The 21,197-nt window shown below is 36.5% G+C and overlaps 1 protein-coding gene across 1 annotated transcript; it reads right to left on the reverse strand.

Annotated features, from left to right (window-relative positions):
- Positions 1-1,334: 1,334 nt before the first annotated feature.
- LOC126367127 (serotriflin-like) lies at positions 1,335-21,197 on the reverse strand. The gene is made up of 7 exons (XM_050010543.1): positions 21,170-21,197; positions 19,759-19,764; positions 19,381-19,514; positions 16,894-17,039; positions 13,459-13,653; positions 7,039-7,266; positions 1,335-1,496 (listed from the first exon to the last, which is right to left on the reverse strand). Exons 1-7 carry the CDS (start codon positions 21,195-21,197, stop codon positions 1,451-1,453), a joined length of 783 nt encoding a protein of 260 aa, XP_049866500.1. The 3' UTR covers positions 1,335-1,450.

A 21,197-nucleotide genomic window follows, 5' to 3' on the forward strand; every position in this document is an offset into this window, starting at 1 on the left:
AAGCTATTGACAACTTCCTATTTAAATTTTCTTTTTATTACTTATTATTAATATTATAAACTTCATATAAAAAAATATTTGTAAAGGATTATTTACATAAAATACAGTATATATATTTTTGTATGGGGATGTATATTTAATCAATAATTTAAAGAAAATACATTATTATTTTTACCTCTTGTGACACAAATAAAATGAAACCTCAGAAATAATACATACATACATAAACTCACGCCCGTAATCCCTAGTGGGGTGGGCAGAGCCACAAGTAATCAAAGACAACAGAAATAATTATATGAGAAAAGGCTAATTTATTTACGTTTTACACTGAATCCGCTATGCTTAGATGCTTACGCCATCTAGGTAACGGATAGTAACTTCTAAACACTACCTCTACCTATAAATAAACATCTCCTGTCACATGTAAGATGGAACATTACTTGAGAACGACTCGAGAAAGATTTTTTGTAAAATCACGGAAAAATTGCAACCGTGCGAATTAAGACGGACCTATTTATTAAAAAGAAACTACTTAATAGTGTTATGAAGCAACAAAAGCTTGTGTTCAACGACATTAATCATAAAACAACCTAAATGTTCATGGATGTGTGAGGTTGTTGATAAAGAAATCGAAGTGTCAATGTACCCATAAAGCGCACGAGTTTGAACTCACAATTCGTGCACAATTCCATCCTAATGTCTTTATTATTTCGATAACATTATTTTTGGTCTCAATTGCAGTGCTTAAATGCATCTGCGTGGGTTTAGGGTGGTCAAAATGTAAAATGTTATGAACATACAAGCAATCTGCACTTCCTTCATGAGTTTTAAGATAAACAAAGGCATAAAAAATAAAACATTGACCTGAGGTCTTAATTTAGGTATTTTATCCCGAGGTGAAAATTTTCACTTTTAACTTTCTTTGCGAAGTTTTGAAGATAAACTAAGTAACAGATACAAGCCCGTAATGCCTAATTGATGATAGCCCGTAATGAAATTGCAGACACATGTGACTGAGGGTATCGATACCCCAGGATGGAATACCTATTGTCTATGAAGATAAAAATCTGAATTTTATGTTTTCTCTATACTCCGCTAGACAAAAACTATTTATTGAACACATACAAGTAAGTAGCACAAAAGGCGGCGTTATAGCTAAGGTAGCAATTTCTTCCACGCCACCTTTAATTAATAAGTAGAAAAATGAGCACATAATACCTTAAGATTTTCAGTACCTCAAAAAAAAAAGTTAAGTGTAAGTTTTAATCAAGGACACTCACAGAATAAAGAAGGGAGTTATTTAAATATAGGACATATATTCACCATTAGCAGCATATTCGAAGCAGAAGGACGGACTTGCATTCTGAAATAGTTGTGGTACTCTACTATTTTTCTCTGCAGAGCAACATTGTACAAAGGATAAAGATCGCTATCTCGATTGCGATATGAGTCATCCCTGTATGTTTGGAAGCCAATTGCGTTCGGTGACCAGGACCCTGCAAAACATTGTAAAAAAGTCGTTAAGTAGATACTTAAATAAATACTTCAACAAGTCAGTGACCTGTGTAGTATTAACTTTCGACGACAATAACAGGTAAATAAAAGTAAAAATAAGTGATTGTTTCTAAAAATATTTATTTTATAAAAAGATATTTGGTTGAACCTACGTTGAAAGTGACACTATACGTAATTGCGGTGGCGTCGCAAATATTTTTTGTTGACGATAAATGGCGCGTTAGGAAACATTTTTGTCGATCGAATCGAATTAGGTAGGTAAACATAGGAAAATACTTTACCGAAATTACGCATTTGTTTGTTTTAGATACACATACACACCATGACAACAGATAAGACGCATTGATTGAATTAAAAAAGAAAACAGGTATTACTTATCGTTGGAACATTACGGGGCATTAGAAATATAATTATTTTAGTTTCACAAACTTTCAAAAGAATCTTACGATTTGGCCGGGTGGATCCCACCCCCAGAGGGCACCACATCGAAAGTAACTTTGTGAGACTGTTATCTATTCGTTAGCTTGGTCCATCACAGACTAAGTCACCTATTTAGGTAAGTATCTGAAGGTAAAATTACTGCGATTTGTTAGCCACGTTAAGTTGTTAATAATTTAATCTTAAATAAATTAAAAATACATAAACAAATACATTCCATTCAACTACAATTGTAACAACACACACATTATTATAAACAAATTTTAAATTAAGAATAAAAAGCTATAAATAAAAAATGTCCTCCAGCTCGCCACATCGAGGCAAAGTCCCCAGAATACTGGCCACGTGGCGTCTCTGCACCGCCAAACTGACCCTTTGGGCCAAATAACTGCCAGCTCTAGGGTCGGCACTATTTACTTATATTAGCCATGACAAGAGGCTTTAGCGGTTCAATAATAAACCTGACACAACGGTTGCTGAGGTCGGACGTTGACCTCACTTGGAAAGTATAAGAATTAAACCTGTCACAGGAAGCCAATACGACTGTAAGTCGTCTTCCGACAGCATGCATATTTTTTTTTGTAAATGTGAGTATTGTTATTGTTCTCCATCAAACCGCATGGTAAAAGCCTAGTCAAGTATGCTATATACCCGTAAGATAGGCTGTTTAGGTATCTATTATTGTGTCAAAAACAACACTGGAAAAATCCGATGAAAACAGAGTTTCAATTATTTATAAACAACATGTCCCTTACATCGTGAGATTCAGGCAGCATAACAATTAGTCATCATCATCAGCCGTATGACGCCCACTGCTGGGCATAGGCCTCCCCCAAGGATCTCCACGACGATCGGTCCTGCGCTGCCCGCATCCAGCGGCTTCCCGCGACCTTCACCAGATCGTCGGTCCACCTTGTAGCGGGCCTACCCACTGAGCGTCGTCCGACGCAATTAGTCATTAACAATTAGTCATTAATATAAAATAGATACATAACATAAACAGTTTATAATCGTCCCACTGCTGGGCAAGGCCTCCCCTCGACAAAGTGGAGGGGGTATATAGCATACACTACACTGCTCCAGTGTAGGTTGGTAGAGGTGTTTGGGCGAGTAGCAACCAACAGCTTAACGTGCCTTTCGATGCACTAATTTAATGGAAACATGTGACTATTTCGGACAATCAGATAATTCAGTTTGCAATGTCCAAATGAACTCACAAAAAGATTTCGGCTGTGTCGAAATCGGAAATCGAACCTGGTACTCCAGATCGTGAGCCCAACGCTCTAACCACAACACCACGGAAGCACACCTCGGTGGCATGTAGATAAAATAGATAAGTAGTAGCAGTCGCTTATGGTATTAGTTGCTAAAGATAAATACATAAAAAACTCACGCCCGTATTCCACAATGGGGTGGCTAGAGCCACAAGTAATCAAAAACTTAATTAGATTTTTTTAGTTATTAAATGGGTAGTGATCGGTTAAGCCTATACTCGTATCATAATATATAATACTAGCGACTCTATTTGGACTGGGTAAGTACGGCTGACCATAACAGAAAATCTACATGCAAATTAATTCCGTAGTTCTAGAGATTAGTACGAACATACAGAAGATAAACTGCCTTTTATACTCATGATAAAAAATAAATAAACAAAATGATCTTACACAATTTGTAAACTTCACTCGTAAAACCACGATTTTCATATAAAAGACATCAACGCGAGTGCTATTTCATCGCCATATCCGTATTCTATTTTAAACTTTTTTAAAACTAAAATTAAGCAACGACCGCTTATGTGTTAATTTTAAAATCTTTTTGCAACATTTTTTATATTACTGGTAAATTACCCTCGTATATATTATATTATATGATTATAAAAAATATATAAATAACAAATGTTTGAATTTCGATTATAATATTAAAATAAAAAAGACTTACCTATATGAAAGTAAGATTCCACAGGGATTATCAGGGCACAAAGCACGAGCAACATTTTTGAGTACACCACACGAAATGCCGGGAACAGAACACTACACTGAGTCATATTGCCAATATTTACCACGACAAGTCACTGAACTAAACCCACAGAGTATAAGTACCTATAATATAATCACGTCCCTTGGCTCTTCAATCCGCTGTGACAAATGGGACTTAAATGACACATTATACTATCTTCTCTCACATTTTGCATCGATCTAATCAAATCGCGCGCTTAAAAAGTCGTTGACAACTATAACCATAGCCGGTTTTGATGAACGTCCGTCTGTATAATATAAAATAAGAAACTGTATGTTTGATTGACTGATAGATCGATCAACGCATAAAACCATTGAGTTTAGAAGCATGAAAGCGCAAAGGTTTTAAAAAGACGTACAACGATGTAAGACGTTTTTAGTGAGCACTAAAAATAAACAAAACCGCGACAAAATCCGCCGTGTGTGATTAGCGCCCGTCAGATAATTCCCTAAGCGAATTATTTTATTAAGTAATTTTATGTAAAAAATCAACGGCCTCTGTGGTCCAGTGTTTGAATCCCGGTGGGGACATATCACAAAAATCACTTTATGCTTCCTAATTTGGTTAAGATATTACAGGCTTATCACCTGAGTGTCCGAAAGTAAGATGATCCGTGCTTCGGAAAGCACGTTAAGGCCTTGGTCCCGGTTACTACTTATTGATGATATAAGTGATGTAAGTGAGTAATCGTGACATGAGCCTTGTCAGAAGCTTTTAATAACCCTGGGGTTGATGAGGTTGGTAATTCACTTCACAACCCACACGATAGAAGAGGTAAAAAACTTAATGATAGAGGATTTGGGTAGGTATTTTCGAGAGACTCTATGAGACAAAGTCGCGGGCAGAAAGTTAGTCATAAATAGAATTTGGACGAGTTTTTTCCATGCGTATTCTGCCCCGATGCTGCCAACTGTATGATACACTTAATCTTTCGCAATAATAATTATGACCCTATTAATAGTGAACTTCCTTTGATGAGGCGAACGGACGATTCATGTCTTTTTTCTACTTTAAAATTAATGAGACATTTCGCATAATAAAAAGAATTAGGTAAATTGGTTGACATAACAAGTTTACGTTTCGCTTATTTGATTAGAACTAGTTTTGGTTTGGATTTATATCCTGATGGTATAAGTAAGTAGATTGTAAGTATTTTCACTTATACTCTATGGTATCCTATTCCTTAATCTATGCCCAAACTACAAAACAAGAGAGCCGATGGCCAGCATTGGCAGATAAAAGCAGCGGCATAATGTCGCACTATAGTTAGGCTGCAATTTTGGTAGGTTGCGGTATTCTGTGACGAATAGTTGGACAGTTAACATTTGTCTTCTTATCGTGTGGGTTGTGAGGCCCCTGACATGGCTCATGAGTTAACATTGATTTACAAAATATAAGATTAATCAAGATAACTGCTGAAGTTTGATTACGATGAGCACCTCCCCAACTGAGAGCAGTAGTACTTATTACCACATTTGTTTATGACTAAGAGAAATACGTAAGTAGAAGGTTCCATGCTTTTTACCCGTCGTAGAGAAAGGTCAACTGCGGTCACGTCATGTCAAATATGATGGACGTATTATTTATTACGTCCGATGATGTTATTGATAACCTGCCACTAGGTATGTCTGCAATGAATAATCTTAAGGAAAAAATATCAAAAGTAACTGTAACTAGTCTTCTGACAAATGGTGACGCTGTCTACATCGATAGGAAGTGCGCGAGTATTTTTTACGTTTATTGTAGGTTTCCCTCAAATGGCATTAATTACTTGGCCAGATAAAGGCAAATGCAACAGGCTCAGATCGGCGCGAACCTCGGCCTAGGGCGTCGTCTGAGAGGGTATATTTGAAAGAATCAATCGACACTATTCAGTTGATAGCGATAAGCGCTGAAAGTTCGCAAGTTAGTTGCTGAAAGTGCGCTAGTTAGTTAAGTAACTTTTACACAAAAACTAACTACATACTACTACTACATAAAAACTAACTTTTAAATAAATAAAAATAGAACCCCGATAGGAATTTCGTTCGTAAGTTTATTTATGTAAGTACCTAAGTTATACGTTATCATTATCTAAACCATTAAACACAATAAAAGTGTTTGCCTGTGAATTTCGAATAATTATCTTCTATAATACTTCCGTTGGCATATTTTACTAAACATAGCAGGTAATTTTCGGTAACTAAAAATCATCATTGTAAGTTTAAGTTTTGTTACTTTCACATCTCGTTTTCCAAAGACGGACTTTCCAGGCTACGTTACCCAAAAACAATTATAGATGGCGCTGTACAGATTTTCCCTCATGTAATCTTCTAATTTCATGAAGTGACAATGCAAAGGAACAATTATGCATTGATAACACAAACGTATAATATTACTTATGACTATTTACTTTCGTTTTTATTATCATTTATGAATTTATAATTATTAATTAATTACAGAATGTATTTATTTTATTGATTGATGAAGATATTATTGATTACAGTTACACTAATTACAACAAAACTTAGGTAAGTATACAAATAAGAAATTAGGTGTGTTTTTATAACTTAATTTTAATTTACAAGATGTTTGTCATTCGAGGCTTAAATTCAAATGACTAAATGGTCGCGCATTGTATTGTTGTGTTTATGTAGAATTGTATTGAATGACGTCAAATCTACAATCCTTGCTATTCATATATTATTTATACGTGCGAAATCTGTGTTTTTTAACACGACGCACTCGTGAATACTGACTTTTTAAATAACTCAACCGCACACATATCACCTCATCGCCTCAATTAAATGTAGCATGATTACAATGAATAGCAATGTACAGGGGGGTTAAAAAGGCCACATCGAAGCAATTCATCTTAAAAAGCAATATTGCAATTTGGCATTCGCGCATGTAAAAGTAAGTGCGCAATGCAAACAAATGTCAAATAGCAATATTGCTTTCTTAGATGAATTGCTTCGATGTGGCCATTTTAACCCCCCAGGACAACCGAACAATATGTATTAGGTATAATGTATATATTAATTGTCTAACTACCTATTACACTACTATAATTTAATAGATATTTACGCCCAAGGGTAATTCTTGTGGACGCGACTCCGTCCACAAGTGCATGTGGCGTTGCAGAATCCCATCCCACATACTCCGGGCATCTGCGATAGTTGCCCGCAGTTGGAGTAGATGTCAACTTCGGAACAGGGGTTGGTGCACAACGCTCCACCGATGCAGTGGTCTGGACAGTCAGCGCACGGCCTCCCGGGCTTGTAGGGAAATTCCATTCGTGGTTGGACGTTGCCCCTGGAATAAGGTGTTATCAAAACAATTAAATTAAAACAGTAATGCTTGATGCACAAGGAGCCTGGGAAGTGGAAAGTGGGGTGCGGAATTTGTACCGGGTGAGAGCTCTCAGCGCTTTCCATTTGACCGGCATATCAACAATAAGTCACGTCAAAAAAAAGAGGTACCAATGTAGAGTTTGGAAACACGTGTATATATAAACTCCCACTGCCAAGTCCACACACAACGCTCGCGGTACCGTCTCTGTTGTGTAGGGAGCGCCTTTATTTTTAGGTAAAACTTATTGCAGATTTGCAGTACTTCTTCTTATCCTTAGTGGAAGGTTTCCAATTTTTTTAAGAATTCCCAGGACCAAGGCCACCGTAAAACTTCATCACACAACATTTAAAGTTACTAGCTAACTTTAACCTCTTAAGACCAAGATTTCCAGACACAATAGTTAAACAATGGGGTTTGGATTTATAAAGAACATTCGGTCTTAGGAGGTTAAGTGTTGCTAGGTAACTTTAAGTACCTATTGGACTAAGTACATGCCATAAAAATGTTTAACCTAAGTATACATATGATAATATGCCAGTCCCACTGGAAAGCCCGCGATACATTGGTGTGTGCCATTTGACTACCTAATTTCCTTATTTGTTTTACGAATTAATTCTTCAGTATTCTAAAACTCGTTCCTCTCGACAAGCAGTCTGACCATCCGAGAGGCAACCAGAAATTATAAGACGTAAGTAATTTATTAAATTATAATAACTTGTGAACATGTCGACAAAAAAGCTTCACATGACCAGATAGGAAAACTGTCTTCTGGACAAAACCACTTTAACCACAACAGCAACGGCTCCCAATATTCTAAGAAAAAAACCGAGCAAATGAGAGCCATATATTATACCATAAGTTTTGGGTTCAGTAGCAATTCTTCCACAACTATATCTATAGACAAGTCATAACAAAAAATAAAATAAAGAACTGGTAACTTTAGAATAGCCCTCGCAGAATGACTTAAACGCTGAGAGTTGTAAAACGTTTTCAATTTCGCTTTTTAACAATAAAAATATGTTATTCTTATTTGTTTTTAAAACAAATTTGTATTTGATCACAATATCAACCACGATGGTATGTGCATATCAGTAAAGGTGGAACACGCTTAACTGGTTCAAGCCTACTCAATTTAGCCTTGAACATTACAGTACAAGGGGGACAGAAACCGCAAAACCACGATACAAAGCACAGGGGGGTTAAAATACCCACATCGAAGCGATTCATCTAAGAAAGCAATATTGCTATTCGACATTTGTTTGCATTGCGCACTTACTTTTATATGCGCAATTGTCAAATTGCAATATTGCTTTCATAGATGAATTGCTTTGATGTGGCCATTTTAACCCCTTTGGACTCGTGATTATGATGCCATGGTTAGACGATTTAGAAGTACTTATTCCTTATTTGCTACGGAACCTTAACAAAGTTTACAATAAGAACACGTGCATCAATTAGTTACGTCTTCACTCGTTGATTGATTAGATACTATCACATTAGCAAAATATAAAAAAAAATAGATGAACATCATAAATCTTCAATAACTTAAATTATTATAATGGAGTTTATTTTTATTATAGCACGGTAGTGTATTGCCAAGTTCGAACACTACTGAAAAACATGGAAAGTATTTTATAAAATAAATTAGAGAGAGAGAGAGAGAATATTTATTCATTAGTTTGTGACGACACATTACAAGTAGAACAAGAACCGAAAACAAGTAAGTATGCATAGAAATCGATCTACTCCGCGAATTGTCGCCTATCAAGTGTATTTTATTACTTAACTAAATTAAAATATTGTTATTATCACTTATTTTTTTAAATAACACAGCTCTTTCTATTAAATATTATTTTATATCCTGCCGTAAAAAATATTTATAAAACAAAGTAAAAAAACACTTAAAATATTAAATATTTTTTAAAGTAGTTATTTACTCATCCAATCACAATTATAAAAAGATATATACTTAAAATAAATTTCAATAAAACTTAAGAAAGGGAACTTACTGACTTTTTTACGGAAGTTTATTTAAGTGGAGCTTTTAACACCCGTAATAAATGTCAATAAAACCCGTAAAAATGTGTATGTTGCAAAATGCATAAAAACATATATACATTAATATACGGCCAGTATACATCTGAATGACTCATAAAATATATACCGGGTGTTAGTGACATCGTAACGAATACTGAAAGGGATGATTCAGACCATGATTCTGAGTTAATATCTAGTGGAATTTTCCGTCGCAAAATTCATGAAATTTTGAGTTTTGTTTTTAATTATTTTCAATTCCATATTGTGCTTTTAGCTGCATAGAACCCAAATTTCAATAAAAAAAACAATAATGACAAATTATCGAAAATTTTCGATGTAATGGAGACAACAGCTGCTCGAACGGGTCAACGGCCACACGCACCGAGCCGCGCGCCCCGCTCCGCACGCCCCGCTCCGCGCGCCCCGCGCCGCACGCCGGCGGCGCGGCGGCGGCGCGGCGGCGGCGCGGCGGCGGCGCGGCCTACAAAGTAGGCACTACGAACCGATCCTATTTCTTTCTCTGTCTATCGTAAATTATAAATTTATTTTATTCTTATTCTTAAATGGACGGATAATCAACAGGCATAAAATTTATGGAATACACGTCAATTTTAAGCAGAAATCTAAAACAACCGACAGAATTAAGTTACCAGCGAGATACCTTTTTGATTCGACCGGGTTATTCATTCATTTACTCATAGGAATCAGGGCCATTATCTACCTAAAACAGTTGAAACAGTAAATAATTGTATTCTTTGTTGTCATTAGAATAACTAACAACCAACTAACACAACCACCACAGATTAGGTAATTAGTTACCTACTATGTCAACCATCCACCAACTTAGTATGTAAGTACCTACGCAAAACCTCGCTACACAAAAATCGAAAATAAATAAATAAATAAATCTTTTAGATCAATACCCATTATTGTTACAAAGCAAGACCTATCGGTACTATCGCTAGTATCGATCTAAATGTACTATCACTACTTTCGATAGTTTAGACAATTTTCAAGTTCAACAATTGATAATCTACCTATCGATAGTTCGGCAACTCCGCCGCGTAGGCAATGTCGGCATGTTCAAAGAAAAAAATTGTCCGAGTGGAGTGATCTTATTTTTCTTGTTACATGTTGGTACCGTACCGAGGTACTAAGTACTAAGTTATTCGTAGTTTTAAATCTCATTGTTAAATCATCAGTAAAGAACTAATTAAACCTATCCTGTTCTGTGTACAATATTCATGTAACGGCTACGTGCTTACATAAGTACCTAGTAGACGGGAGCAACGACTTAACGTACCTTCCGAAGCACGGATCATTTTACTTTCGGACAATCAGGTGATCAGCCTGTAACGTCCCAACCAAAGGCCTTATAAACAGATTTTTGTGATATGTCCCCACCGGAATACGAACCCGGACCCTCCGCATCCCATCGCTCAACCACTGGACCACATAGGCCAAGAAGGTTCTAAGACATAATTAAAGGATCCTGGGACGCAAGACCTCCGAGTTAGGGCTTGTTTGATCTGTCTTGATGGATACTCGGACGTGAATAGCCTCACGGATCAAGGGCAACGCGCGCCAATAAAGTAGGCATTACGAACAGATACTAGGTATTTCTTTGAGTTGATAGGTATCAAGTGAAGTTTCCTGTCGCCAAATTCATAAAAATAATAGATTTTTTTCAGTCCCATATTGTGTTTTAAGCTGCATAGAACGCACATTTAAAATAAACAAATAAAAATTACTAATTATTAAATTTTATCAATGTCATCAATAATAATAATAACGTATCTACAACTTCAGCTATGCGCAGGTGAATAGCCGGCGCACGGGTCAAGGGCAACGCTCGCCAATAAAGTAGGCATACGAACAGATACTATTTCTTTCTCTGTCACTTGCACCATAAACATACTTCTCTCTCTCTCTCTAGTCGTCGGCTCGACGCGGCCGCGGCCGGTGCGTCGTCGGCGCCCTTAGTCGGCGCCTTTGATGCTTTGCGCTAACGCCGCCGCGCGCTTCCGCTCAGTCGAATACTAAGCTTGACCCGAATCGCGTGATGTTTTTCGAGGATATTTTTTTCGTGTTTGTGAGTGTTTGTTTCATTCTGTAAATGAGTAGTGTCGACTATGATGATAGATCATAGACCATTTACTGCGCAAAAGTATGGAAGATTGTTGATGTTTATTAAAGAGCAAGGTGTTGTGTTTGTGAGTGCGTGTGATACCTACCTACCGCGGAGGAAACGCGATGTTGCATACCTACGTGACGTGACATGTTCTAGGGTACCTACCTAGGTACTTCATCCGAAGGAATAACAATTAAGGTAAGGCAAGAGTAGGGTTTTTATTGTTAATAAGTTAGGAACGTTTTAATAACTGGTAGGTAGGTACCGTGCGTGAAAAATCGTGGCAGTAGGTGTTCTACTTCAACAAACAACATTTTTAAACGTTGAACCACTACTAAGCATCTAAATACAAGAGAATGAAAACTCCTACCTAGATATCAACATCGTATCTCACACGCGTAACGTAGCCGCGCGTAAGTTTAGCGTCTGTGTGGCGCGTTGTTCGACTTACATTGCGGCACAGTAAAAATTGAAAATCTTAATTAAACATTTGCGACAAGAAAAACACCCACCATCGTTTTTAGTACAATAAAATAGGCGTTCCATTTTTTTTTTCGTTACGATGTCACTAACACCCTGTATGTATTATTATTATTAGAGATATTGTGATTACAACATCGGTCATTGTTCAAAAATTTTTCAGAAAAAAGTGCTCAGCGAACTTTATTAATACGTTAGGACTCCAATACAGCAAACAAATCACGTTAAAACAGGACTTGACTTTTTTATTATTTTACGTTGGGTTCGCAACTTGCCCGCAGCCTCACCTGATTGTCAGTGACGTGAGGCCTTCTTCATCATCATGACTTAAGGAACTTTGTTTCCTACCCAGCAAATGCCTGTTCACTCTGCCTTGATTGCTCATAGATTACGTTAACGGACATACTGGACACTCCGTACAAAAATTGCACTCTTATCGTATGCAGCCTTATTGCGTAAGCGAGACGGATAGTCCGCGCGGGCTCGCACTTATTTCTTAGCGGTATTTAGACGCATCTAGTTCGGCACCACCGACACGAATTGCTTATCGTCGCGTTATAGTGAAAACCAAGTAAACGTCTTTTTGAAAAATCATATTCGGATGTATTTTTCTAATACAAAACCTCGATATTCTTTCAATTAATTCCAATCCTGGTAAAAAAAAACTTTTTTTTTGTTTTCAATATAAGGCGACGTTATATGGTTAAAAGTATGTACGACATGTTCGGGATGGTAAACTTTTCTTATCGCGACAGTCTAGGTTGCCAGGGTGCTCACCGACATTGACCTTGGCCTGATGTGTAGCATCGTGTCAATGGCCTGGATCAGCTTTATGGGCTTCGAAGTACGAACGAGGTCAAAATTATGTAACTAAACGACCACTCGTCTATTGATGAATGCGAATAAAAATTGGTTTTGAACGCGTTGATCACGTTTGACCACAATCCAAAGCGGTATGACGATGGAAAATTCTTGTGTGGAATTCACTTGGAATTTTACTACTTACTTAAATTAATATTAAGGGTGTTAGGACCCGTGCTCAGCAACAATAGATAAGTACTTATAGCGGTGTAGCGGTGATCGAAATTATTATTTTTGTCATAGTTTTTTTTTATTAGGTTTGAAATTACGTCCTCTTTTTTACAAATAAACCTTTACAAAACTTTTTTTATACTTATGTAGTTTTTAATAATAAATAAAAAAAATACATTTAATAAGTGGGAAGTTGAAAATAACTTCGGACTCAGAGTAAACCTGAAGAAAATAGGACGGATTTATAATATGTTTTATTGTTTGTAGGTTCTCGAGACCTTCAAGTAGTGGCAAAAAGGTGTAGAGCTCATTTAGTTTAGTTTATCTATGACAAAAATAATAATTTTGATCACCGAATGTCATGGCTACACTTACGCCATCTAATGTCGCAGGACTATGGTCCCAACACCCTTAAAAACAAATACATGTCACTAGATAGTGAGATGCATGCATTAAATAAATAACAAACTTACGCAGGACAATAATGGCAGACGTAGTTGTAGAACTGCCCCCAGGGGCCGCCGAGGCAGTGGGCAATCCCACATCCCACTTTATGGCTGGTAGCCCACACCACCTGTGTATAGTGGCCGACCTCGTGGAAGTTGTGAATCGGAACACCATAAGTGAAGTTTTGGTACTCCATGAACCAGCTCTTTACTGCGAAGAACCTGGAATTAAGGGCAAAAAGTGATGTTTAAAAATACAGTTATAAACATTATAAATGCGAAGGTAACTTTGTCTGTCTATTATCTTTTTACGCTTAAACTTCCGAAATGATTTACATATTTGGTAGATACGGAGATAGTTTGCAACCGAGAGAATACCTTAGGATTGGAACTTTATCGCGGAAAATACCCCTGAAGGGGAAGAACGGGGGATGAAAATTATGTGGCGTGCGTTAACTGAAGTTAAGATGTACTTACGGGTGGAAAACGAATATTTAATATATTTAAGTACTTATATATTTATTAGTAGTACTTACAGCATAATTATGTTCTACTACTACTGGGCGCTACTGGGCTCCTTCAAATAATGGGGGGAACAGTAATAATATCACGTAATAATAGTACGTGGATGTATGGGCTACAAGCTAAGACTTAAATTAATAAAAAAATATACTTTAATTAATTAATAGTTTATGTTGTGTGAATACTATAAAGACCTACCTTACCTACTGCAATCGTAAATAAACTAAACTATTTTTAATTTCAATAATAAATAATATACCTAAGTAAATAATATAAATATGTTTTAAATAATAATTTATGCATGGATTATTTATTGCACTAACGCCGAAATGTCGAGGTACTATGATTTAATAACTATTATACCTTGGTATTATTTCAAAATAAGTAATAGTATTTTTTTTCATTCTATGAGAAGTAATATTATATTAAGTATAAAATGCTAATCTAGAAATAGAAGCCAGTCTAAGATGACCAAAAATCTCATTTTACTTTTCGACTTATTTTCAAATTTTATTTAGAGTATGACGTTTGACCGCTTTTATTGATGACGTCACAGGACAATATTTCCTTACTAACTCCAAAGAAAACTTTTGTTTTGACGTTTAGTATAAAGTATCTCATTTGAATAGGTTGTCAAGTAGCCTATTCTAATGGCATTATAAATATTTATTATCCGATTTGCGCAATTTATTACAATAGCTTGTTTTTTAAGTGATAAGTAAATTACGGTGTAGTTGTTCTCTGATAATATAAATAATTGCTCAAGTCCTGCTCCGTGAGATCTAATCTAATCCATTATCAATCAAGACCTAATCTTTAGATGTGTCTATTTGCACAGACATCTGTAATCTCACGCTAAATCGAGCAATTTTCTATTTAAAGTACCTGTAATTATCGCATTGATTTCCGCGTACCATCTGCTAAGCCTCAAAACTGGTTTTTAAACGATAACAAACAATGTACTTATGTGAATGATTAGCTGTGAAATCTATAATTAAGTGTACACGAAATTACTATTATAAGCTGTAGTAAACGGTCAAAATCGTGACGTGTTGCAGATTCGTATGTGAGACGAGGAAACGAAGCAAATCGCAACAAAAAATGAACAAAGACTCAGGGCCGGAGAACCATTTCGGTGCCCCTAAGCTTCTATCCTCAAGCCATTGTAAGGTAGATGACCAACCATAGCAACCCTGGTGTCAGGGTTATTATTTTCCCACCATATACCCCTGACGTGGCTCATCTAACGACTACTTACATTTAGTATGGTAACCAGGACCAACGGCTTAAAGTGCCTTCCGAAGCACGGATCATCTTACTTTCGGACAATCGGGTCTTCATATCGTGTTAGGTGGAATACCAACCTCATCAACCCTGGTGTCAGGGTTATTACTGAACCGACAAAGGCCCCTGACATGGCTCATGTAACGACTACATACATCAGTAAGTAGTAACCGGAACCAACGGCTTAACGTGGCGTATTTCGGACAATCAGGTGGTCAGCCTGTAATGTCCTAACCAAACTAGGGATCGCAAAGTGATTTTGTGACTGTGCTCCCACAGGGATTCGAACCCGGACCTTCGGATCATGAGCTCAACGCTCAACCACTGATCACAGAGGTCGTTAAAACCGGGGCCACAAAAACAACAAATACCAGTAAATACATTATAATAGGGCCACTACAATTTGATATTGGGACCTACCCGACCGGAAGGACCACAGAAGGTAACAATACGAATTTGATGCGAAGCGAAGATTATAAGAAAAAAATAATCAAATGTTTATACTAGATTATAAATTGTTCAAATTGTTTGTTATCAGTTATCAGGTGTTTAAATTATTTACATTGATTGCAATAAAGAATATTTTGTGTTGTATTGTGATCCCAATTAATAATGCCATTATGTTGAAGTAGCCAAATAAATAAGACATGCAAATATAATAATATATCATTGAAGATCTTCACATTCATTCGAAGATACAGTTTGTTTTACTGATCGTGTGGATCCTAGCTGCGGGGGCCCCTAAGCAGTTGTCTACATCCGGCCCTGTAGATACCAATGTAGGTGATTTATCATTCATTCATGAGCACTGTCTGAAGTGTCTAACCTTGATGCACAATTCGCCACTGAATTTAGATTCGCCTTTATCGCTTTTTGATATGGTTACCTAACATAATATAAGTTAATACCTAACTTAATAACCTTGCCTTTGGCTTAGGTTTTATACAAGACCATTAACCCGGCCCCAGGGGGACAGAGTCATCTTCTCTGGCCTCCACTGGGACAATTCCTGTTCAGCGCATCCTACGAAGTATAACGACGCCTTGCCCTTGCTTATTAATACAAGTTTCCGACATACAACTTCACCTACTACTTATTATTTTATTTATTATATAAAATGATTAGAATTACGCAGTAATTATTAAATATGTTTTTTATTGCATTATTAAAACACATAATAATGGGTTCTTACCGCGTTTAAAGTAGGAATATGAGACTCCCGATATTTCGACACTGTTGCAAGTGCCATGATCACAGGATGACTGGATGACTGAATGTCGAAATATCGGGAGTCTCATATTTCTACTTTAAACGCGGTAAGAACCCGTTATTATGTGTTTTAATTATGATAATAACCGCGTAAACTTTTATTGCATTGTTTATTTTATTCCACCAACGCGCAGTGGAGCAGCGTGGTGTAGACGTACCTAGTAGATAAGCTTCATGTGACCCTTTCGGCTGATTGAGGGGCGGCCTTTGCCTAGCAATGGGATGTAGCCTGTTTATGTATTATGTACTTACATTAATACTATGAAATGGTGTAAATAATTGTCGAATTATTTTACTTATTTTACCTCTAAAGCTACAAATTTTCTAGTTAGGTAAGCGGAGATGATAATGACTTTAAAATTCTCGAAAGATTATGTTTTAACTTACCATGGCGTCTTTTGCGCAGCCACGAAGAGATTCTGCCCGCAAGTCCCGAGAGGGTAAACCTGGTTTTCTTGAGGATTGTTGTGTTCTAAGAATCGGCACTTCTCTGCATACCGTTGTGCCTGGTGCGCCGCGGCTGGGTGCCACGACTGCAATTGATCAACCAGTGGTTTAACATTTGTAACTTACTAGGTATAGGTTACTTCGGCGTAGGAGTCCATCGAGCTTTTATGTCCGGGGGGGGGGGGGGGTGTCCCCAGGTCGCAGACAGCGAATCTCCATCTCCGTAGTGAATTAGGGGTCAAGACCGCCATTACAACCCCCCCGGAGTGTTCATACTTCGGCGTCGGCACATCCTGGTCACTCCATACAAAAAGCTAATTCCTACCGTGTGCCACCTTACTCGTAAGTGCACCGCTACAAAATCCGTGCCGTGTAAGAATCGCCTAATGACCATTACCCAAGGTTTTTATTGCAACTGGGTCGTTCTTCTTTTTTATCGACAATAAAAAGACATTTTCTCAATTTATCGGATTTAACATCTTTAAAATTATAACGGCATTAAATATTTTAAAACATCATATAAAGATGTATCTGTAGAGGACCATTTAGAGGTTCTCTTTATCTTGGTAACATACTTTTCTTTGTAGACACATTCCAAAAAATATTGTGACAGAGTGGTCCTTTTCATCGGAGACAGCATTTTAATTTACCACTCTGTCACAGAATTTTGTGAAAAACAACCAAGCTTCTTTAAGGACTAATTGAGGAACCGATTAGTAGTTTGCTTGTACTTTGAGTATAATAAGATAACTATATTTTTGGACAATGGAAACATGAAACAAAATTCTAAAACATAACTTATCAGAAGCAGAACGAAGGACAGATCATTGTCGATAAAAAAGAAGAACGACCCAACTATGTTTTCTCTGCTGTAAGGTTGTGAGAGACGTTCGTTATGTAAATTGACGATTCAAAGTGTGTAGTGTAAATGTGTGTATATGATACATACTGAATAAAGATATTTTTGAATTTGAATTAGCAACCTTAGCCGCAATACATAAGTAGGTAGGATATGATATTCCATTAACTGGACACCGTCAGCCCTGTCGGCTTAAGTTTTATACCAGGTGAGAGTCCTCAGCATTACCGATTTATAGTCCGACCAATTTGTTAATGCTATTTATGGGAAATCTACAATAAGTCACATAAAAAAAAACATATTCAATCCGGCCAGCATATTGCTGTTCTTATTGTGGCGTTTAAAAACTAGCTCTGATATATTATGTGGTGAACACTTAAAATTTAAATTACGTGGTATTCTTATATTATTACAAAAATTTAGGCCTCCACTCCACCCCCAATTTATAATAATTAAAATAACAGTATTGAAATATTAAATAATAGAATAAAATAGAAAGAGACCAACTTAATAGAAAGACTTAAAATAGAAAATATTTAGTAAGTATTAATTATATTATTACAAAAATGTAGACCTCCACTCCATGCCCAATTTATAATCATTAAAATAAGAGTACTGAAAAAAATACAAAACTAAAAATAAAACCTATTGCTTTGATTGTTTATTTAAAAAATAAACGGCCCCATTAAAACAAATTATACTTATCTAAATGTATTTTTTCTGATGGGTATTCGTTTACCTTTGATTGTTTGCTAACTACGAAAATTTACATGAGCACAAGAAAAACAAAGCCAGATGTTTAAACGACACACACGACACGATATTCTGATGTTAAATAGACATTAAACACAGTGGAATAAATAGTGACATATAAAGCAAAACAAAAATTCTCCAAAAATATCACACATATAATCTAAAACTACAACGGGAATACTTATCATCTCCCTAGCATTATCCCGTTTTTCACAGGGTCCGCTTACCCAACCTGAATATTTGACAGGTACAGAAACGACTGCCTGTCTGACCTTCCAACCCGCGAAGGGAAAACCAGCCCAATACAGGTTATGCCACATACCTCCGAAAATGCATTTCTCGAGATGGAAGCGCCAACACCAACCTGAGGATCTTTTATAAGCCCGATTACACCAACCTGAGGCATTCGGTACAAGCGCCAAAGCGCAAGCGCCGGAGGGAACAGGCGGTAGGTAGGTATATGCATTAAAATTAAAACTATCATTTACAATTGTGTGTTACTTACATAGTATTGTCAGTATTTTTTTTATTTTTAAAGTCTTAAATAAAGACATATATTTATATTATAAATTTATTTAAATTATTACGGTTTTTCTAGCTTGTACAGAAAAAATTGCTTAACATTTCGTACTCAAAACACCAAATCTTTGAGATAACATAGTTTTGGTTTTCATGTGCAATATAAGTATTTCCGTGATTTTTTTGACGCGACTTATTGTAGATTTGCCTCATATGGCATTAACTACATGGCCGGATATAGAATTAACTGCATGGCCGAAATATCTTCGCGTAAGTTACAAATGTTTTATACTTACCATTAGCAGCATATTGGCTGCAGTCGGTTGCACTTTGGTGCGGAAAAAGTTATGGTAGAGCGTTATCTTGCGCCTCACGACAGCCCTGTCGGGTCGCAGGGCGTTGTCCGGTATTCTACTCGGCGGGAAAAGTTCTAAAACAAACCAATAAAGCATTTAATGTATTTTTTTAATGGAAGATAGGCAAGCATATGACCACTATCTCTCCTTATTTTGAGTGACGATGGATGTGGCCGAACGTTAATGCGGACATGCTATTAGGTGGAGACTTGTAATTAGCCTTTAGTTATTGTCTGGTTATTATGTTAGAAAATGTATATGGCCGTAAGTCTTCCTCAAAATAAATAAATAAATAAATAAATAATAAATAATACTTACCTAGAAAGTGCGTATTCACTCTTGCCTTGAAGAGGCTCAGTAGTACTTATCGGGAAACTTAATGTGTTATTCATCATCATCATCATCATCAGCCAATTAACGTCCCCATTGCTGGGGCACGGGCCTTCCCTATGGATGGATAGGGAGATCAGGCCTTAAACCATCATGCGGGCCCAGTGCGGATTGGTGGTTATTAACGACTGCTAATGCAGCCGGGACCAACGGCTTAACGTGCCTTCCGAAGCACGGAGGAGCTTGAGAGGAAAACTTTTTTTTGTGGTCACCCATCCTATGACCGGCCTTTGCGAAAGTTGCTTAACTTCAACAATCGCAGACCGAGCGCGTTTACGGCTGCGCCACCGAGCTCCTCAATGTGTTAATAAAGGATATATTATTGTATGGTCATATACAGAACACTAACAGTATACTAAAATATAAATAATATTTTATCTAAATATTAGGTACGCGCATTACATACGAAAATGAGACATAATAATGTAGAATTAATCTTCAATTTTTATACAAAATATTATTACACATATTCACCAGGTATGCGATATGCTTTAATAAATAATGCATGAAGTTTGTGATAAAGAACCTTTCGTTAACAAACAGATTAGATTCGGTTCAGTCTATCAGTCAAAAAGTTATAGTACTTACTTACTTAAATAAAATATGAAAAGCACCGGGTAATTTTACGATAAATTTTACCCTTTTGTGGGAAAGTCGCCGTTTGACCTTTGACCTCGAATTTGATTTTTCCTACATGTTTTAAATGTTGTTTTTAAACATGTTTTGAACTATTTCGAGGATTTTCAGCTGGATGGTAATTTATATATCTCTGAAAGTCTAGATTGATCGGACTACCTAGGTAAGTAATGTTATGTAAATAATACCTATTACTTTGCTTAATCGAGTATTGTGGGCTTAACGCCGCGCGCCGCAAAATCGTATTGCCCTCATTTAGAAGAGAATAGATATTGACACACAAAAACAAGACAATACTTAGTAAGTAACCTAATTTTTGCCACGATACATATCTACTTGTGAATTATTATTGCATTATAATGTAAGTTTATTAAACTTGAAGCAAGAACATGTATAAAGATGATAAGATACATATATCTATTTCTCTATGTAACGTTACTATAATTTAGGCTAAGTATTCCATCCATATTTCATCCCAACATATTTCAATTTTATATGAATAAACAGTTTATAAACACATTACTTGCCCCACTGCTAGGTAAAGCACCCAAATTGGGTCCGTGGTCAATTACGGTCCGTAGCCTAACTACACGTTGCTTCTGTTGTCCAAGTTCTTAACATCAAATCTCGAGATTATTTATAAAAAATCCTTAAAACACATTTCAAACAAACAAGACGTGTAGGTAAAGTCTTTGATACTTACGAGTGGTGCCCCAACGTCTTAGATTCAT

This window comes from Pectinophora gossypiella, chromosome 1 (genome assembly GCF_024362695.1).
Source record: "Pectinophora gossypiella chromosome 1, ilPecGoss1.1, whole genome shotgun sequence".
In the NCBI taxonomy this organism is placed as follows: Eukaryota; Metazoa; Arthropoda; class Insecta; order Lepidoptera; family Gelechiidae; genus Pectinophora; species Pectinophora gossypiella.

What these genes read in the sequence shown, in the direction of transcription:
- LOC126367127 (XM_050010543.1), bottom strand. Translation starts at nt 21,197, where the DNA reads ATGAATCTAAGACGTTGGGGCACCACTC. An exon ending in GCTGCGCAAAAGACGCCATG is followed by an intron (nt 13,654 to 16,893) that starts GTAAGTTAAAAC and finishes CCTTAATTCCAG; the next exon opens with GTTCTTCGCAGTAAAGAGCT. An exon ending in CACAAGAATTACCCTTGGGC is followed by an intron (nt 1,497 to 7,038) that starts GTAAATATCTAT and finishes AATGTTTTGCAG; the next exon opens with GGTCCTGGTCACCGAACGCA.